At 47.4% G+C, this 18294-nt stretch overlaps 6 protein-coding genes across 6 annotated transcripts; 3 read left to right on the top strand and 3 right to left on the bottom strand.

Annotated features, from left to right (window-relative positions):
• Nucleotides 1-130: 130 nt before the first annotated feature.
• pdx1 (uncharacterized protein) lies at nt 131-1130 on the bottom strand (the record flags this gene model as incomplete). The annotated part of the gene is made up of 2 exons (XM_056680815.1): nt 131-915; nt 1052-1130. 2 exons carry the CDS (start codon nt 1128-1130, stop codon nt 131-133), a joined length of 864 nt encoding a protein of 287 aa, XP_056528197.1.
• Nucleotides 1131-1586: 456 nt separating this feature from the next.
• Nucleotides 1587-2444, top strand: N7500_009675 (uncharacterized protein; the record flags this gene model as incomplete). The annotated part of the gene is made up of 1 exon (XM_056680814.1): nt 1587-2444. One exon carries the CDS (start codon nt 1587-1589, stop codon nt 2442-2444), a length of 858 nt encoding a protein of 285 aa, XP_056528196.1.
• Nucleotides 2445-2653: 209 nt separating this feature from the next.
• Nucleotides 2654-6872, top strand: N7500_009674 (cohesin subunit SMC1; the record flags this gene model as incomplete). Its single annotated transcript, XM_056680813.1, has 8 exons — nt 2654-2667; nt 2790-2869; nt 2921-3014; nt 3066-3857; nt 3908-6020; nt 6072-6379; nt 6435-6801; nt 6855-6872. The coding sequence occupies 8 exons, from the start codon at nt 2654-2656 to the stop codon at nt 6870-6872; spliced, it is 3786 nt and encodes a 1261-aa protein (XP_056528195.1).
• Nucleotides 6873-7668: 796 nt separating this feature from the next.
• N7500_009673 (uncharacterized protein) lies at nt 7669-8670 on the bottom strand (the record flags this gene model as incomplete). Its single annotated transcript, XM_056680812.1, has 1 exon — nt 7669-8670. The coding sequence occupies one exon, from the start codon at nt 8668-8670 to the stop codon at nt 7669-7671; it is 1002 nt and encodes a 333-aa protein (XP_056528194.1).
• Nucleotides 8671-11852: 3182 nt separating this feature from the next.
• N7500_009672 (endo-1,4-beta-xylanase) lies at nt 11853-13340 on the bottom strand (the record flags this gene model as incomplete). Its single annotated transcript, XM_056680811.1, has 10 exons — nt 11853-11939; nt 12001-12066; nt 12121-12209; nt 12277-12306; nt 12360-12448; nt 12503-12648; nt 12704-12825; nt 12881-12929; nt 12989-13029; nt 13085-13340. 10 exons carry the CDS (start codon nt 13338-13340, stop codon nt 11853-11855), a joined length of 975 nt encoding a protein of 324 aa, XP_056528193.1.
• A 1162-nt stretch (nt 13341-14502) lies between these two features.
• N7500_009671 (uncharacterized protein) lies at nt 14503-15489 on the top strand (the record flags this gene model as incomplete). The annotated part of the gene is made up of 1 exon (XM_056680810.1): nt 14503-15489. The coding sequence occupies one exon, from the start codon at nt 14503-14505 to the stop codon at nt 15487-15489; it is 987 nt and encodes a 328-aa protein (XP_056528192.1).
• Nucleotides 15490-18294: the final 2805 nt, after the last annotated feature.

Genomic DNA, 18294 nt, shown 5'->3' with positions numbered 1-18294 from the left:
GATCTGATTAACTATGATATACTGTATACATTCATGAATGAGCTTCGCCTGCCCAGGTTTTGGCTCAGATGACTGGGAACAAAGAAAGGAAAAAGCTCGAGGAAGGGGGATTTGAAACATCAAGGAAAATCTAAAGTACCAACCGTGCTGGCTCAATCGAGAGAAGGGTCTTGATTCGCTCCAGGAATGCTCTAGCGCGGACCTCCTCACCAGCAGGGACGGTTAGGCTGAAAACATTGGAAGCAACACCAGGCGAGCTCTCGACCGAAATTGTAGACACAGACTTCTTGGATGACTTGGCACTCAAGAAATCGATCAGGTCCTCGGTGACAGGCTTAGAGCGGACAGTCTTAGGAGATTCGAAGGCGTTCAGCTCAGGGATGTACTCTCCGCGTGATGTGTTGATCGCCGCGGCACCGAGAACCTCATCGAAGAGCTCGTCGGCAGAGGGCTTGGAGCTAGCCAAGCGGGGCAGGTCGTCGTTGGCAAGGTCTGTAGCCACGGCAAGGAAGCGGGACAGCGGGACCGTCACACCCAGGTTATCCTGGAGCTTCTTCTGGGCAGACAGCACTGCAGCCAGGGAAATGGAGATGGCGACAGAAGTCATGGGCAGGGGCTCGGCGACAGCCTTCTCTTCGGCCGCGGCCGGCGCGGCCGGGGCCGGAGCGATCTTGATATTGCTGAGATCAAGGTGGGAAAGCTTGGCCAGTGTGGCAGCCTGAGTTGACGGGTAGTTTGCGGGGATCTGCCCGATATATGCAAGTACGTCTCCCTTCAAGAGACGACCCTTAGGGCCGGAGGCTGGGATCTTGGAGATGTCGGACTTGGGGATGCCCTTCTCACGAAGCAGCTGGGCGACAGAGGGGTAGAGTGGATAGGCGGGGTTCTGGATTGTGTGAGAGGTGGATTGCAGGCCTAGAAGGGATAGTATTAGTACATGTCAAGCAAAGCTTGTTATCTCGCAATTAAATTCCGCCTGGATGAAGCTCTGAGCAGCGGCTTTCAGTTGGAGATGGTGTTTCTTCGCCATGAACATAGATTAGGAACTTACGTCTACTGATACCAAACACCTTCTGTTGACGCCGAGAGAACATGGCCGGAACCTGGCCGACAGTCATCTTGGCTGCCATTGTTCAATGCTTCTTCAGTTTTGGGAGCGCTGCGGTGCGGATTGGGATCTTCGGCCAGTGTCGCAACTCGCCGCGGACGCTGGTTTCGAAAGGAACGAGCAGGATCAACGAAGAGCCCACCACCACGTCGAAGCGCAACAAATATTCGAGTTCAATGAGTTTGAGGTCGTGTGTTTGAAGAGATAATTAAGCAACAGTCGGAGGTGTTGAGGGTGTTGGGAGCTTTCACCGGCGGCCGGGACGGGAACATTTTTCTGCCGCCTACTGTTTTGGACATTGTCGGCGATTTCCGAAGACAACGACGTTTAAATACTTCTTGTACTGGTAAGTTACCGAACGAACCTATGTAGTCTTTCATACTTTGCAGGTTTCCCTCCGGAACGATGGCTGTCAATTGCCTGCGTGTCACGGCTTTGATCGTTTACTAACTTGAACGTCCCTAGGCTCAGCGCAACCATGTCCGTCAGACCATCCACCTTCTCAATATTCTGGCGGCAATGCCTACAATGTCCAACGCGACCCAGCTTTCAGATGAATCCGACATCATTCTCGCGCTACTTCAATTCTAGTGTGCCTCGTTCTAAGGCCAAGGGTGTGGCTAGGACTATCGATTCCCCATGGCAAGCCGCAAGCCCTTATGGGAACAAGAACCCCCGTGCCCTTGCCAAACTGCAAGCAAAAGTATTACAAACCGGCCAAGTGCTTTTGTTCCAGGCCCCTTCTCATCGCCCATATGTCTTAACTGCATACGGTTTGTCCGCGTTTTGCTTCGCCTATTCCGTCTACAACTCGAACGCGGTTCTCCTAGATCCTTTGGTTCCTCTTCCAATGTGGCAGAAATCTCTCTTTGGTGGTATCTGTATCATGATGAGCGTTGGAGGCACCTTGTTCATCTCCCGAACTGGCTCCCTAGTCAGAAATATCAAAGCGATCAACTCCGATGGTCGTATGCGAGTTCTGTTCACAGTCCGAAGCATGGTCCCTTTCAAAAAGCCTTACCAGGTCGAAGTGGCACCAGGTGATCTCTCTTTCAAGCGCAGAGTCTCGGTCTCTCCGGAAACCATGAAGCGTTACGAGGATAGTACCAGACTCGGCCGTTCATTGGAAACCGAGCCGGCCTTCATGAGAACACTGAAATCAGTGCCTCGCCGGATTTTCCAGAGTATGCGGCAACTTTTCACAAACGAGGACTTTATCATTGTTCAGCTGGTGGGTCATAAGACCCATTTCAGACTGGACTCCAATGGATACATCTCCGATGATCTGCTGCACTTTGGACGCATGGTGAATGTAAAGATGCCATTCAGAGATTGATTGATGATCATTCTCCAATTATCACCAAGGCCTTTTCGTGTCGGGTCGTATCTAGTTGAGTTTTGTATATCATTTGGCCTGTCTCTAGAGAGCGACACAGCACTTGTAATAACAGTCGAACATGCGGTTTCAGTCGAGGATTACAATTTTGTAAGATTACTACCCCGTGTTACTTGTCATAATAGTATCTATTCCATATGCGCTTTACCATGCATCACTCCATGTAAGTTTGAGGAGCCACGTGATGGCTCCGGCGCGTCTTGGGTGGACGCGGTTCACCCGTTATCGCGCCCCTCCCACACCTTGCCCACAAACCGTGGACTAAACCTCTTGCTTAACCAACAGGGTTCTTAAATTTCTCGGCGTGTTGCTCCCTCAGGAAGCCGCTGGCAATATGGGAAAACTCATTCGTTTGGAGCTTTTCAGTATGTAGGACCGGAATACGGGCCGCAAACAGTAGCTAACTTTGTCACTAGACTTCAAGTCCTACAAGGGACACCATGTCCTCCTATTCGGCGATGCGTATTTTACGTCGATCATTGGCCCGAACGGGTCTGGCAAATCCAACTCGTGAGTGCCTCCTGGTCCTAGTCCAAAAAGTCTGAGGCTGATGCGCATTAGGATGGATGCTATATCTTTCGTTCTAGGAATCAAATCTTCTCACCTACGATCGACCAATCTTCGTGATCTTGTGTATCGCGGCCGTGTTCTGCGCACATCCAAAGTCGACGGAGAGCCTGCTGCTGATGGACAGGATGGCGAGCAAGAGGAGGGAATGGAGAGCATGGATGTCACCCAAGATGCCGGTGGAAACGACCCGAAGTCCGCTTGGGTTATGGCAGTCTATGAAGATGATGCAGGCGAGGAGCAGCAATGGCGCCGATCTATCACTAGCCAAGGTGTTAGCGAATACCGTATCAACAACCGAATCGTGTCCGCCCACCAATACAATGAAGCCCTGGAAGAGGAAAACATCCTGATCAAGGCCCGAAATTTCCTTGTGTTCCAGGGTGATGTCGAGGCAATCGCATCGCAGTCACCCAAAGACCTTACCCGGTTGATTGAGCAGATCTCTGGCAGTCTGGAGCACAAGGCCGACTACGAAAAGTTGAAGGCAGAGGCGGAGGAGGCCGCAGAACAGCAAACAGTTCAGCTCAACCGTCGACGAGGCATCAATTCTGAAGTCAAGCAGTACCAGGAACAGAAGCGCGAGGCTGAGAACTACGCGAAAAAGGCCGAAGAACGCGACCAGGCCATTATCACTCATATCCTGTGGAAGCTATTCCACTTCCAGCGGCTGATTGATGACTCCAGCGCAGATATTCAGAAATACCAGGATGAGCTCAAGGAGTACCGCCGTGGGGTTGAGAAATATGAGAAGAACGTCGAAGACGCCAAAAAGACCATGCTCGAGTCGGCAGAGATGTCGGCAAGGCGGAGAAAAATATCACGAAAAAGGAGAGGGAGATTGAGGAACTCAACAACTCGCTTGTGCCTGTGGACGAGAAGATTGACATCACCCAGAAGAAAGTTGAGAGATACTCCTCGAAGATCACTGAAATTGAAAAGGAGCGCACGTCACAATCAAACAATGGCAGGCAACTCGAAAAGGATCTCAGGCTTGTCGAGAAAGCTCAGGCTCAGTGGGAAATCGAATGGCAGAAGATGATGAGCAAGAAGGGTGTTCAGTTGAGCGAAGCCGATCAGCAGGAGTACCACAAGCTCAGAGAAGAAGTCAACCGGCGTTCATCGGCTGACTCTTTGAACCTTGACAATCTGCGCCGGCAGAGAAAGACTGAAGCTGAAGCGGTCAACAGCTTGAAGGGCAAGTTTGAGAACACTGAATGGCAATTGAAATCGGTTGAATCCGATGTTCAGAACATGAACGAACGCAAGTCGTCTTTAAATGACATCGTCAAGTCCACCTCCAAAGATATCGATCGTAAGAAGAAGGAGCTGAATGCATTGACCTCTGAGCGGTTGAAAGTCTCGCAAATGCGGACAGAGCTAGAGGAAAAACTTCAGGTCGTGCTAAGGAAACTTCTCGAGGCCGATGATGGTAAGAAGCAAACCGAACGCGAACTCAGGACCAAGGAGTTGATCTCAGCCTTGAAGCGCATCTTCCCTGGTGTCAAAGGCCGTGTCAGTGATCTTTGCCGACCGAAGCAGAAGAAGTACTCCGATGCAGTCAGCACCGTACTGGGTCGACACTTTGACGCCATTGTTGTGGACAATGAGAAGACCGCAAAGGAGTGCATTCAGCACCTGCGCGACCAACGAGCTGGCCAGGCCACATTCATCCCGCTGGAAACCATTCAAGTCAAGGCATTCTCCTCAAACCTGAAGGGCATGCATCGAGGCATGCGCCCTGCCATTGAGACCATTGACTACGATGATTCGGTTGCGCGAGCAATCAGCTACGCATGCGGCAACTCTATTGTTTGCGACGATCTGGCGACAGCCAAATATCTTTGCTACGAACGAAATGTGGACGCGAAGGCGGTCACCCTCGATGGAACTGTCATCCACAAGGGTGGTCTCATGACCGGTGGGCGTGGTCCCCAGCAGAATTCCAAGCGTTGGGAAGATTCCGAGGTCGAGAACCTGTATAAATTGAAGGAGAAGCTCATGGGCGATCTTGCGAATCTCCCCAAGAGTCACCGTCGGGGCTCCGAGGAAGAGACACTACAGGGCGAGCTCGTCGGTCTCGAGCAACGCCTCAATTACTCCCGTGATGAGTTGAAGGCTCTTGAGAGGAACCTCGAGAGCAAACGTAGCGAGCTGGATTTCATCAAGCGCCAGATGGAGGAACTGCGACCTAAATACACCGAGCGTAAAGAAAATCTTGACGAGCTAGACGAGACAATCGAGACGTCCCAAGCTTCGGTCAGCACTGTCGAGGATGAGATCTACCGCAAGTTCTGCAAGCGTTTGGGTTATGACGACATCCGAGAATATGAGGCCCAGCAGGGCTCTGTGCAGGAAGAGGCCGCACAAAAGAAGCTTGAGTTCACCACCCAAAAAAGCAGAATCGAAAATCAGCTCAGCTTTGAGAAACAGCGTATCCAAGCAACTGATGACCGAATCAACGGCCTCAAGTCCCAATACGAGCGCGACCAGAGCTTGATTGAAGAATTGCAAAGTCAACAAGAAGAGATCCGCAACCGGCTCGATGAGTTTGAAGCGGAACTTGAGCTCCTCCGAGAGGCCCTCGAGAAGCAGAAGGAAATCTATGGTCAATCAGCAGAAAATTTGGCCGAGCAACGCCGTGAACTCCAGAAGCGCAGTAAACACGTTGAAGCAGCATTGAAGAATGTCAATGCACTTGAAGCTGAGATTCAAAGAAATTCTTCCAGTCGTTACACTCTTCTGCGTCGGTGCAAGCTTGAAGACATCGATGTCCCTTTGACTGAATCTTCCAATTCCCTTGACAAGCTTCCCATTGATGATCTTGTGCAGGCAGCAGATCCTGATGCTATGGAGGTGGATGAAGGAGATGGTTTGGATGAGGCTTCTCCGGTGCACGATTACGGTATTGAGGTTGACTTTGATTCTCTGGGAGAGACTCTGAAAGAGGTTTGTTTTTGCTCCTATCGCTTTGGTTATCACATTCTAAATGAAAGCTAGGAGGCCGATGATAAGCTCGAGGATGAACTGCTCGAGAAGGTTCGTGTTATCAACAGTGAGCTTGACAAGATGGCGCCGAATGCTCGTGCCATGGAGCGCCTGGAGAGTGTCGAGAACAAACTTCGAAGCACTGAAAAGGACTTTGAGGACGCCCGGAAGTCTGCACGAAAGGCCAAGGAAGAGTTTGAGTCCGTGATGAAGACGCGGTCCGACCTCTTCAACAAGGCATTCACCCACATTTCTGAGCAGATCGGGCCGATCTACCGTGAACTCACGCGCAGTACCAATTACCCCCTGGGTGGTCAAGCGTAGGTTTTTTTGTCTCATTTTCTGACTCTGAAATATCTACTAACACTTCAAAAGCTACCTCGATATTGAGGACTCGGACGAGCCCTACTTAGACGGTATCAAATACCACGCCATGCCTCCTCTGAAACGTTTCCGAGATATGGAGCATCTTTCAGGTGGCGAGAAGACCATGGCCGCACTAGCATTGCTGTTCGCTATCCACTCGTACCAGCCGTCTCCATTCTTCGTACTGGACGAGGTTGACGCAGCCCTGGACAACACCAATGTCGCCCGTATTGCCAACTATATCCATGACCATGCTGCGCCTGGCATGCAATTTATCGTGATTAGTCTAAAGACCGGATTGTTCCAGAACAGTGAGGCCTTGGTCGGTATCTACAGGGACCAGGTCGAGAACAGCAGCAAATCCTTGACGCTTGATGTAAGTTTTCAACCTGGCCAATGCAGAAATATGCTGACAATGATCTTTCACAGCTTCGGAAGTACACCTAAACCCTACAGGAGGGATTTAGGCGGATTGTGTGATGACCTTTTGCTTCTACTTTGCTTCGTATCTCTTCATCTTTGTAAATTATTGAGTCTTGCTGGTTTGTTGTCTTCCGCTTCTACCGGAGTCGATAAGGGAGTAGGAAGCCCATCTTCTAATCTGAGCAACCATTTCTATGTCAAGGCTGTCAATTGATACCAGTTCCCGTTCTGTCTTTTTCCAAGCTGCTCCAACCCTTCTCATAAATGTCTATACCTGCGAGTAACCCTAAAAGTCTCCGTTCCCGAACGACCCCCCATGCCCGTCCTACAGATTTTGGACAGTGTTTCTTGGGGATCCCCCGAAGATAGATATGAATAAATTCAATTACGTTCTTATCAATAAATGTGTAGAAGCCGCCATGCTGAATCACCCTAGAAGATCCACCACTTCATGGCAAAACATAAGAGATACCAAGGCCCCGCGAAAAAGGAAGCAAAGGAACGACAGCCTGTAAACCCACACACCAGCCGACTTCAAGTTCTTTTTTTTTTTTGCACAAGTCGTGGGGGGAGAAATTCAAGAACTTGACTTCCACCATGCAGAGGCATGGCGCTTGTTGAAAGTTCTGGTGTGAAACGAGACAGATCGAAGTGAAGAAACAATAAAAGCAGAAGAACCACCGAAAGCAGAGGGCTGAGAATTGAGAATCGAGAACCGAGAACCGAGAGCTGAGAACCGAAGAGACTGACATCCGGAAAAGACTTGCGGCTCCGGAGGGACCATAACGAGACGTAGAGTAAGGCACAATCGGTCAGATACCTACTGGTCTGTGGCTTTTTGTCCCGTAATCTCAACTCCCGGTGTAGGCTTAACCTTAGGAGTGAGCTTGATCCCAGAAATGCCCTTTGCTAGAAAAGCAGCCTTGGCTTGAGGGGTGGTCTTGGTCTGGGTAGCACACTTGGCCCCAGCAGCAACCTTAGCTAGAAGTGCAGCCTTGGCTTGAGTATTCATCTTGGCCCGAGTTCCATTGGCCACAGTAGTATGCTTGGTGTGAGAAGTAGTAGTGTGGAGTTGAACTTCTGTCTTATCATGGGCAGCGGCCTCACGCTCAGGGACAGAATCGGTTTCCGTAGGTGTCTTACCCTCGGTGGCCTCAACGGGAGTGTCCTTAGAGGAAGGCCCGACAGGCGCGGCAGAGGCAGAGGCGGTGACAAGAGTATCATCAGGGGAAGATTTCGACCCATCAGTCATGTCGATAGAGGAGTCATTGGCACCCGGGCTACCATATCCACCGTCATCAAATGGTTGCGGGACCTGATCAGGGATGCTTATAAAAATGTTGTTGATAGCGTCGGCGTGTTTTCGAATGTGAATTGACTGCTTCAACTTGTCCTTGATCGTAAAGTCACAGGGGACCAGACGGTAGCCGGGCTGCTGGTCTCGGTGATATTCGTAAAGGCGGACTCTGAAGCCATGGATGAGGAGGGCCCAGCATCGTTCGTTTGGAATTGGAGCACTGAGCAGACGGGGAACTTGCCGGTCCCAGTCGTCCTGGATTGGAGTAGATACGTCGAGGATAACCTTCACGATAGTGTGCAGGGCTCTGTCTTCACCAGTAGCTCTCACGACGAAACAGTTCGAGTGGTTATTTTCCTCGTCCTCTTGCCACTTGAGAACCCAGCCATCATTTGAATCGAAGGCGTAAGTGAGGAGCCCGCTCACCATGATCTTAGCATTCTCAGCAGTTGGTTTATCCTCGTACGCATTGATGAAATCCGCAACAGCGGACAGCGAAAGATAACTATCGTTCATTGTATCCATGGCGATGTTGAAGAAATTTGTGAGAAGGAATCGATGAAGAGACTTAAGGAAGAGAGAAGGAGAGGAAGGGGGTTGAAAAAGTGATAGGGGAGAAGTTATAACGTCTTTTGCAAATGTAATCCAAAAGTTGCATGTGGAAGTGTGCGTAGGTGAGATCGTGGGGCTAAGCAAACAATGCGTGAGACTTCTATAAGAAACGACGAGCTCAGTAGAAAGCCCTGAGGCTAACAATTGACTGATGTTTATGTGTTGTCTACTATTAGCTTTCTACCTTACTTAACGTGAAAGTGCGAGTTAAGTAAAAGATCCTGCGAACATATTATGTGTTACACCCTAAGCCCTACCTCTGCAGAGAAATATTCCTCAATCTACCTTGTTATTAGGAGAAGATTTCGAAATCTAAAGGGAAATCAGCCAGGGCGAGATATTCCAGGATATCTATAGTTTCGACACGTTGAAAAGTAGGTGCTTATTGCATAACTCCTAGTATCTATTAATTCGCTGCCCTATCTAACGCAAAAGTGCGAGCTAAGTAAATAGGCCGTTGGCTCTACCAAATGGGTGTCAATTCTTATCAAGTTCTACCTATGGAGAGCATTTGTCTCCGAGAAACTACCTGTGGTAAGGTACTGGCAAGCAGGAAAACCAAAGCAAACTGGCTAGGGGGAGATATTTCAGAACATCTCACGTCCATGTCCGATCAAAGGGAAAAAGCTAAGTGTCTTAGGGTCGCTATTAGTAGACCTCTGCTTCTTTCCCAGAACTATTTGCCCATTCTGACCATCCTATCATAGATTCTATAGCACCATATAAGGTGAGACTGTCAGATACTGACAGTGTGCAAATGAAAAGGTGAAATGGGTGTAATTGATCAAATGAACCAATCTTCAGCTTTTTGTTCCCTGGGGGTTTGCCTCAAGCCACAGTCAGACATGTTCAACATTCAATAATACATGAATGTCTTTGCTTTTTCAAAATCTACTAATTGACTCATTTTGCCACTACTTCAGACAAGGATATTTCAACCTTACTACCAGTTCTAAGCATCACTGCTCATCGGAAAGACTAAGCCGAATTTCCAGTCCCTGGTTCACCAAAGGCGTACAATCTTGCTTAATTGTATGTAGCAGAAAGCGGGCCGGTAGTGATTGCTAACATCGAGGTGCGTAGGCTAGAATCTATGTCTTAGTCAAGTCAAGAAACTAAATATAAGTACATATAGTCAATGGACAGACAGTGATATTGTTGTAGAAGTATAGATGGGAGAAGGCAAAACTCTCATACTTGTGACCCGTGACCGTCAGTGCATACTCCGGATGCTGTGTGGCCTGCTCTTGAACGAGTGACTCTACCTGATGTTGGGCAGAGATCTATCCAAGATTGTATCCGCTATATACTGCCTAGCTGGCTCATTCGGACCATGAATTAAAAAGAGTGAGAGAGTAGTTGGTTTCGAGCTGTAGGTTTGTATCACTGCGAGTGCCGCGAAAGACGGTGGTAATCTTTTTGGCGACTATTGTCGCAAAGAACCCACCTATTGACATTTGTTTGGGCGTTGTATATCGTCTTCATTGCGGTTATCGTTGGCGGAAAATTATATAGAGCTGCATAAAGGGCTTGGAAGATAGTGGCCACCTCGACCAGACGGTTGTAGATGTTACCAGAGAAGCCCCGCGTAACGGCTCCTAGACATAGTCCAATAACCAAAGACAATTTGAGAACGCATTTTGAAAAGATTCTCACTCAGATAAGTGCCAGAAAAGATATGAAGGACAATGGTTCAACGAGAAGACATGGAATTCCGTGCTTGGGTGTAGCGCTCCGCAAACCCCATTTAGGGGGTTCAACCAGGAACTTGTAATCACTGTATTCTAACCTTTCTACTTAGTATAAAGACTTCAAATTCAGAATATATATTTATGATCATTATATAATTACATTATATCAATTTCAATAAGATTCGACATATAGAAGTCAAGAAAGATTGATATGTACTTCGAGATCAGATATATATCTTAAATCTATACGTCAATCTCATCACTTTCTTTGTGAATATCTATAATTTACAACCTTTATAAATACCGCGTTTTCTAGCTTATTTGCATTGTTTGGTACTTTTTGGGCTTTCACACCGGGCCTATAGCCTACCGGTGGGCTTAAGGTCCGGGGCCAAAACCTAGCCCATTAGTGGGCTGGGACGGGTTGGGCTTCGGACTTTCTGGGCTTTGCGAAGCGCTACTTGGGTGTACCTCTAAGAGCACATCTACATATCCTAGATACTACGCTGAAAGCCTACCTTCAGGACAAAGAAGATAAATTCAAGACGATCATCTCTCATAATGCCTCTCCCACAGAATGATCTTTAGCCGGAAGAATGCCCAGATCACGCAGCCAAGGACCTGAGCGCCCATGAGCTCGAAAAAGAATATTTTCCCCAAAATCATTGCATCAAGCCAGACCACCGGGAAAAGACCTCTTTTGGTTCAAATGCCTTTGCCATGTGATTGTAGTCTATTTTACCGATTGGTCTTGGGAAGTTTGACGGGGGTAACGGCGTTGAATATGACGGGGTGAAGATCCCTTCGGCATATGTCGATGCTCAAACTACCGTTGCAGGAAACTCATCTCCTTGAAACGGCAAATATACGGAGCATGTCTCCATGTGGATGATCTGACATGGCCCATGTTGTAGTTTATATTGCAAAATATTCTTTCAAACTTTTTCCAAGGTTGGACCCTATGTCGGGCTGTTTCGCAAGTCTCATATTCAATTGAAGTAAAAAGGCAGAGAGATATATGCCTTTCGAAATAATTCTCATCATGAACAGACTCCAATATAATATCCACGGGCCCTGAAAAGGTGGAATCTGTATCACTATGTAGTATGGGTGCCCGGACCGATCCCCTACTCCGTACCTAGTTCCCAGTGTGCATTCACACCAATTTTCTTAATTTAAATGTAACCGAGGATGAATATTCCGAATCTTTCAATGAAGCGAGATTATCATTCTTGAAATACGAAACTCTCTGATGACAATAACAGTCTTCGTTCCTACTTAGATTCCTTATTTTCCACCGCCCTTGGATCTTGAGTCTTCATATCATCTGGACACTTCAATCTGAGCTGTAGCCTGCTCAGGCAACAGAATTTGTACCTTCAGATAGAAACCGAAAACACTTCCTTAGAGGGCTGCGATAGCGTTGTATGCAGCCTTCGGACTGTAGTTCCCGTCGAAGAGTAGTGGACTCGACTCGGAGCGCCACGAATCCTAATAAAACATGTGATATTAATATAAAGTCTTTTTTGGTTAGGGACAAAGGGGCATTTACTGGATCAGCAACCCCCCAAACTGTGATTCCAATACACTTTGGCTGGTTCAGGCAAGCATTGGCAACCTATAAAGATAGACATGAGTCAACGATACCAGATATGACATTCTCAAAACTCACATTGACATAATCAGTAGAGCTGGCGCCAGCAATATCAAGTTCAGTCACAGCGATCTCCTTCGTCCCAGCACCGGCTAGAGCATTTAGAGCTGTGAAAGGCTGTCAGCTAATTCTCATTGAGCAAGAAGCAAGGTACTTATCCAGCAACCGCAGCACCGCCGCCGGCACTTAAGTGAGTCTGAGAGCCTATAAATGACTGAGCAATCATATGCTATAAAGTGCAATGATAGATATCTTACCGATTCCGTCGATTGGGATACCAGCAGCAATCCATTTCTTGACATGGGTAACCATACCATTCACCTTAGGATAAGAGGCGGAGTCCAGGCTGTGTAAAATCAGAATCTATGCAAAATGAAAAAATTAGAGTGCTGCAACTCACTTATAGTCGTTGATGTAGAGCTTCGCACTAGGGTCTGCAGCACGGGCTGTTTCGAAAGCGATCCGCACATAGTCTTCACCGATGACTTTGTAGAAAACACTGTCACGTAGGGAGCCATCCTCGTTGAAGATTTCATTCACAACGTCCTTGGCTCGGTTAGTAATATAGCTTGGTAGAACTCATAGGATGGATGCAACGTACCCAGGCATATATTTTGCCCTTGTAACGGTTCACCATCGTGGTAATGTGGTTCTTCATGACATTGATCAGAGTCGTTTTGTCTGAGATAGACGTAACCCAAGCCGGAAGCTGGGAGTGCCACACTTATAGGAGTTAGGCTCCCTGTTATATGCATTACGGGACTGCAAGAGAACTTACCGAGAGTATGGCCACGGATCAGCTTTCCATTTGACTGGGCAAAGTCGACCTAGAGTATGTAAGAACCGAGCAAATAAGTATTTGCCATCGAAAAGGTCGAGTACATACTAGATAGTCCGAGCCTGTGAAGGAGAACTTCCCTTGAGTTGCTGTTTTAGGAATCAGCTTAAGCTAGTCTAATAACCCCGAGGCAGTTGCACTCACGCTCAGTAGCATCCCACTTCATACTATTCTCGGGGGTCAGTTGACCGAAGTTGGCCTTGATGATTGCCGGGGTCTTTGCGTTCTTGTTGAAGGTATACTGGTCACCTATGTTTCCCAAATATTTCTTCCCATGAGCCTTGAAAACGGCATCGATGCTCTTGGAGGCTTGTCGGGTTTCAATAGGTCCAGAAAGCACTGGACCAGCGAAAAGCAAAGCTAGAGCAGCTGCTTTGATTGGGATCATATTGGGAAACATGTTGATATTTTTTTTCCAAGTTGATAAGTGGAATTGAGAGTGGTACACGGAATCCATCGACGAGAAGGATCATAGACGATACTTATACAGGACAGAAGCCAAGATATCTTATGGAAGAGACGTTCATAGTTGAGATGTTAGCTAAAAGGGAGATCCTTTCCCGATGGAAAACGGGGCCTGCATCATCTATCTCTTTCACTGATGGGGAACGGGCGTTTCCTATTTATCCAAGATTCTAGTCAATAAGAGTAGTTGAACAATTTTTTAGGCTAAATGTTTCACATAGTAGACTTCATCCTGAATGATTCGTGGGGTAGCAAGTTGTACTTTGAGTACTATCAAACCGCCAAGCTCCTTTCAGGCAGGCTAATTGCAAGTTCTCAGCCCGACATGTAACCATAGGGCAAAGCTTGGCTTGCGTTGAAGAAATAGAAGAACGTCGGAGGAAATTAAAAGGGGATCTCCACCTGTGGAGATGCCGATCGTCTTCACGAGGTCCAAAGTAGCTCGAACTTCGCCATGGTAACCCCGTTTTCAAGTATATGCAATTTTTCTCTCTCCCAGGCTCCCTAAGACATCTTTAAAATGTTATTGCTTCTGAAGTTCTTAAAGGAGCTATCGGCAAGGCGCCATCCACACCTAGAGCATAATATCCACCAAGTAGAAATTGGTAGAGACTAGTCTGTTTTGTAGTGAAACAGCTGTGTGAAGATGATGGATCAGTAAGAAATTAGTCCATCCGCATTGTTATCGATAAACCCGACTAGATTGACAGAATCTTTGATGCATTTACCCAGCCTCGGCCTGAAATCGAGGTTGCAATGGCTAAGTTGATGGGAAGCTCATGTTGCCACCTATTTCCAAAGAGGGGAATAGTCCGATGGAGTGTGATGTTGATGGCTAAGGTGGTCTATCCTGGGCCAGTGTTGTGGAGGCAGCAAATCAAACGACATACCAAGAGATGTTTTTTCCCAATTGAAATGTTCTAGATTTTACTATTGAAAATAAGGACTTGGATTGATTCATTTCACCCGGCCAACAATTCAATTTATAGACCATACTTGGATTATTTAAACAACCTCAGCTCCGGCTCAGGTGCTCTGGATTTCTACTTCAGGTCTTCAATCAGACAGACCCATCGCAGACTAGAATCTTAACGACAATGAGATTATTCAAGTGGGAAGCTGGCTTGGCTTCATCTTGCATCTTGTTGCTCGCAACAGTGCCAGTTGCCATCGCCGACTGCGCACTCCCGTCGACTTACAGTTGGACATCGACTGGCGCTCTGGCGAATCCCAAGTCTGGATGGACCTCACTTAAGGACTTCACCACTGTGGTTTTCAACAACAAACACATTGTCTATGCATCAACCAGTGACGCAAGTGGGAAGTACAGCTCGATGAGCTTCGGCGCTTTTTCAGATTGGTCTGGCATGGCAACCGCAAGCCAGGTCGGAATGAGCTTTTCAGCCGTTGCGCCAACTTTGTTTTACTTCCAGCCAAAGAATGTTTGGATTCTCGCCTATCAATGGGGCTCGAGCACGTTTACCTATCGAACTTCAAGTGATCCTACCAATGCCAATGGATGGTCATCTGAGCAAGCCCTCTTTTCTGGAAAGATCACTGGCTCCAGTACTGGCGCCATTGATCAGACCCTCATCGGCGATTCTACGCATATGTACCTTTTCTTTGCGGGAGACAACGGCAAGATCTATCGCACCAGCATGCCCATCGGCAATTTCCCTGGAAACTTTGGAACAAATTCAGAGGTGATACTCAGTGATACTCAGAACAACCTTTTCGAGGCAGTTCAAGTGTACACTGTCAAAGGTCAGAACAAGTACTTGATGATTGTCGAGGCAATTGGGTCCCAAGGGCGGTATTTCCGTTCATTCACCTCCAACAGTCTCGGCGGTTCGTGGACCGCGCAAGCAGCAAGCGAGAGCAACCCCTTTGCTGGGAAAGCCAATAGCGGTGCAGCCTGGACCAACAGCATCAGTCACGGTGACTTAGTTCGAACCAACCCTGACCAAACAATGACCATCGATCCATGCAACTTGCAATTCCTCTACCAGGGGCTGGATCCAAATGCTGGTGGTGACTACAATACCCTACCGTGGAGGCCTGCCGTGCTTACTCTAAAAAGATAAAGGAGTCTGGGTGCATGAATGATAGCTAGGGGGAGAGGTGGCTATGAAGACGAGATCGTTCCAGTCGTGGGATGATGAGTACATGTGCCCAAGATAGGCAAGGGAGTATATGTAGTGGCAAATGAAGATGGAATATTTTCAACCTATTACATCCCTATTTGCTAATAAGCGCACATCTAACTACTGCCTCTTGTATTCTTTGAACACCCCAGTAAAGTCCAGTTGAGGCAGAGGATTGTCCATATATCTCGTAGTATATATTTCGTTCTCGCAGCCTTATCACATGAAGTAGTAAAGTGTGTGCGATTGGAGTTAAAAAAAACTGAATGATCATTAGGTGGGAAACGGAAATTTTCGGACTACAACTGGCTGTTTCTAGCGCCCTATCGGCTGCTGATGATAAGGGTAATGATGATATTCTCGATCTAAAAGTAAGACTGGGGGAAAAGAGACATCAAGTGGGAATGGAATACTGAGACCCCATTTATACTGCCAAACATGGTCCTACGTCATGATGTTTGCTAGGGTTGATCTATATCGGGCATGGATGCCTATGGTATCCGACAGCTACTCATGTGAAACTACAAGTAATGTAAGAGGCCGGGAAAATATATTTAGGCAGACGATGATCACGATATGTGCGTGAGAAGTGGTATGTCTGCGACATCCCTACGTCAATCATGATTTAATAACCTCTATGGCTGGGTGCTTGCTCAATATCAACATCAAGACTGTAGCCGGCTTCAGTTGTATAAAGGGGCTTGGTTGTGGAATTATCAAAGTCCTTTCCAGTTCGAGCTCTTCGAAGTAACTGTGACCACGCATTAGCCAACGCATGAAAAGATTATTGATGGACACTTCACAACTGCACACATAGAAATGTTTGAAAACTTGACGATCGAACTGCGGGAGAAAAAAGGGGCGAAAATCAATGCATTGAGATATGTTGCTGAAAGCGAAGTAGTGGCGTATTGGGAAATCAGACACTGACTCGTGCAAAACTACTCCGTGCTTCAGTAAACTGCCCGTGGCCTGTGGACTAAATAGAGAGCGAGTCATTGATTGAGTGGCGAGCACCTGGAACAAGAAGGCAACCGAGTCACGTCTAATAATTTAATTTAAATGACAAATTGATGCGCGTAGAGGGCTTAGAATTGAGCTTAATTAGGTATGGCGTAAAAGAATCTGGAAGGTATTTGGAAAGAAGGCTCAATTAAAGACCTACAGGGATATGTTCAAGGCAGATTCCGGCCGGTGCTGTACTGTATCTCTTTGTTTATGCTCCGTAGTCCCCGGCCTACTGTGACTGGTGTGTTTCACCCCGACTTTCTGACTTCGGGCACGTCTAGATAACCCCTTATCTATGATCCGAGGTCGAATCAATTCTAGGCTTTCCCATGATTCCCCTCCAAGTGGCAATATTTAAGGAAAGTGGCCGAAAGCGAGAGCGAGGGAACCAGTAGCCACTAAGAATAGCACCAAGGTTCGGGTCCGGAGTACCTAGTCCATAGCTCTAATCTTACTTCAAACCCGACGCCAAGTACGGTGAGAAGAGCAACAGAGTCACCAGGTGCAGTCTACTGGGGTATAGTCACCGCCACCATCCAAATAACTGGCACTGTAACCCCAAGGAACATTGCAAATCATGCCCAATGTCAACCACCCGGACACCAGGGAGACCACCCGAGGTCAAAGTTCCCAATAATGCATGTTTTCTGCATCTATATCCTGGTACCAGGATATAGCCATCTGCACCCAGCTAGCAACGGCAACGGAATGTTAACCAGCGGGAGCACCGGGAGTACCACCCGCGGAGAGGTACATATTCCTATATGCCAAATGACATTGCGTAATGTAAGCTTACAGTAGGGACGCTGGATGTTTCGTTCAGAAGCATGAAAGGCAAAGCGAAGCAGTATTTTCAAATATGCCATTCTTCGCGATGTCGTGCGACGATAAGAGTATGTACTCCGTACTCCGTACTCCGTCCATGACCACTGGCGTGTAGTGGCTATGCTGAACGGGCAGATAGTGATCTGCTTATGCGTATTTTGTATAATGTAGCCATGCTCAGGAGAAATAGTCTACAATGTAAAGAATAACGAGTACAATCATAGAATGAACTGTAATATTGTGCTGCGTACTCCGTACTCCGTATGTATTCCGTTGATCATCGCTTATGTGTTACGGCGCCCCACTGATATACGCAAGGGACGCATGTCTTTTCCACGCCACTTGTTGAGAGGCTTTGTATTCGATTCTTGTGTGGGGTTTGTGCACCCTTGGGTACTACAGGGCTTGGAGCCAATGCGGCTCAGGAGAGGGTGATGTGCACATGTTTGCGACTTGGCGTCTAAGTGGTAAAAAGTATGTGCCTAGCCCCGTGTTATTGACTGGCGTGGAATTAATTTTGCTTTTTTTTTGCCGACTCTTTTCTTGCTTTTGTCAATGGTAATAGCGCTGCCTGGAAAGGAGTGTCGACCATCATTCAAGAACCTTTGGGCGTCAACTCATAGGACAGATGGAAAGATATCAAGAAAAGCTATAAAAAAAAGCCGATCTTACTACTCAAGTGGTGACTCGAGACCAAAGATCTCGGTCTTCTGTACGGAGTATGTCTTATTGCAATATCAAGTGAATTTGGGAGTACCGGTATATCGCACGACAGCTTGTAGACTCATCAAATAGGATCGAACAAACTGGCCCGGTTACATTTTCCGTGTGAGTGGGCCTAGCCCAAATAGCAATACCAGCCCCCTAAAAAACAAAAGCAAAAAGACAAAGAGACCAAAGAGACGGTGGGGA

The sequence above is a fragment of the Penicillium coprophilum genome, assembly GCF_028826855.1.
Source record: "Penicillium coprophilum strain IBT 35676 chromosome Unknown utg000006l_segment0_segment0, whole genome shotgun sequence".
In the NCBI taxonomy this organism is placed as follows: domain Eukaryota; kingdom Fungi; phylum Ascomycota; class Eurotiomycetes; order Eurotiales; family Aspergillaceae; genus Penicillium; species Penicillium coprophilum.
The sequence above is the reverse complement of the archived record's forward strand: the minus strand, read 5'-3'. Positions and strand labels throughout refer to the sequence as shown.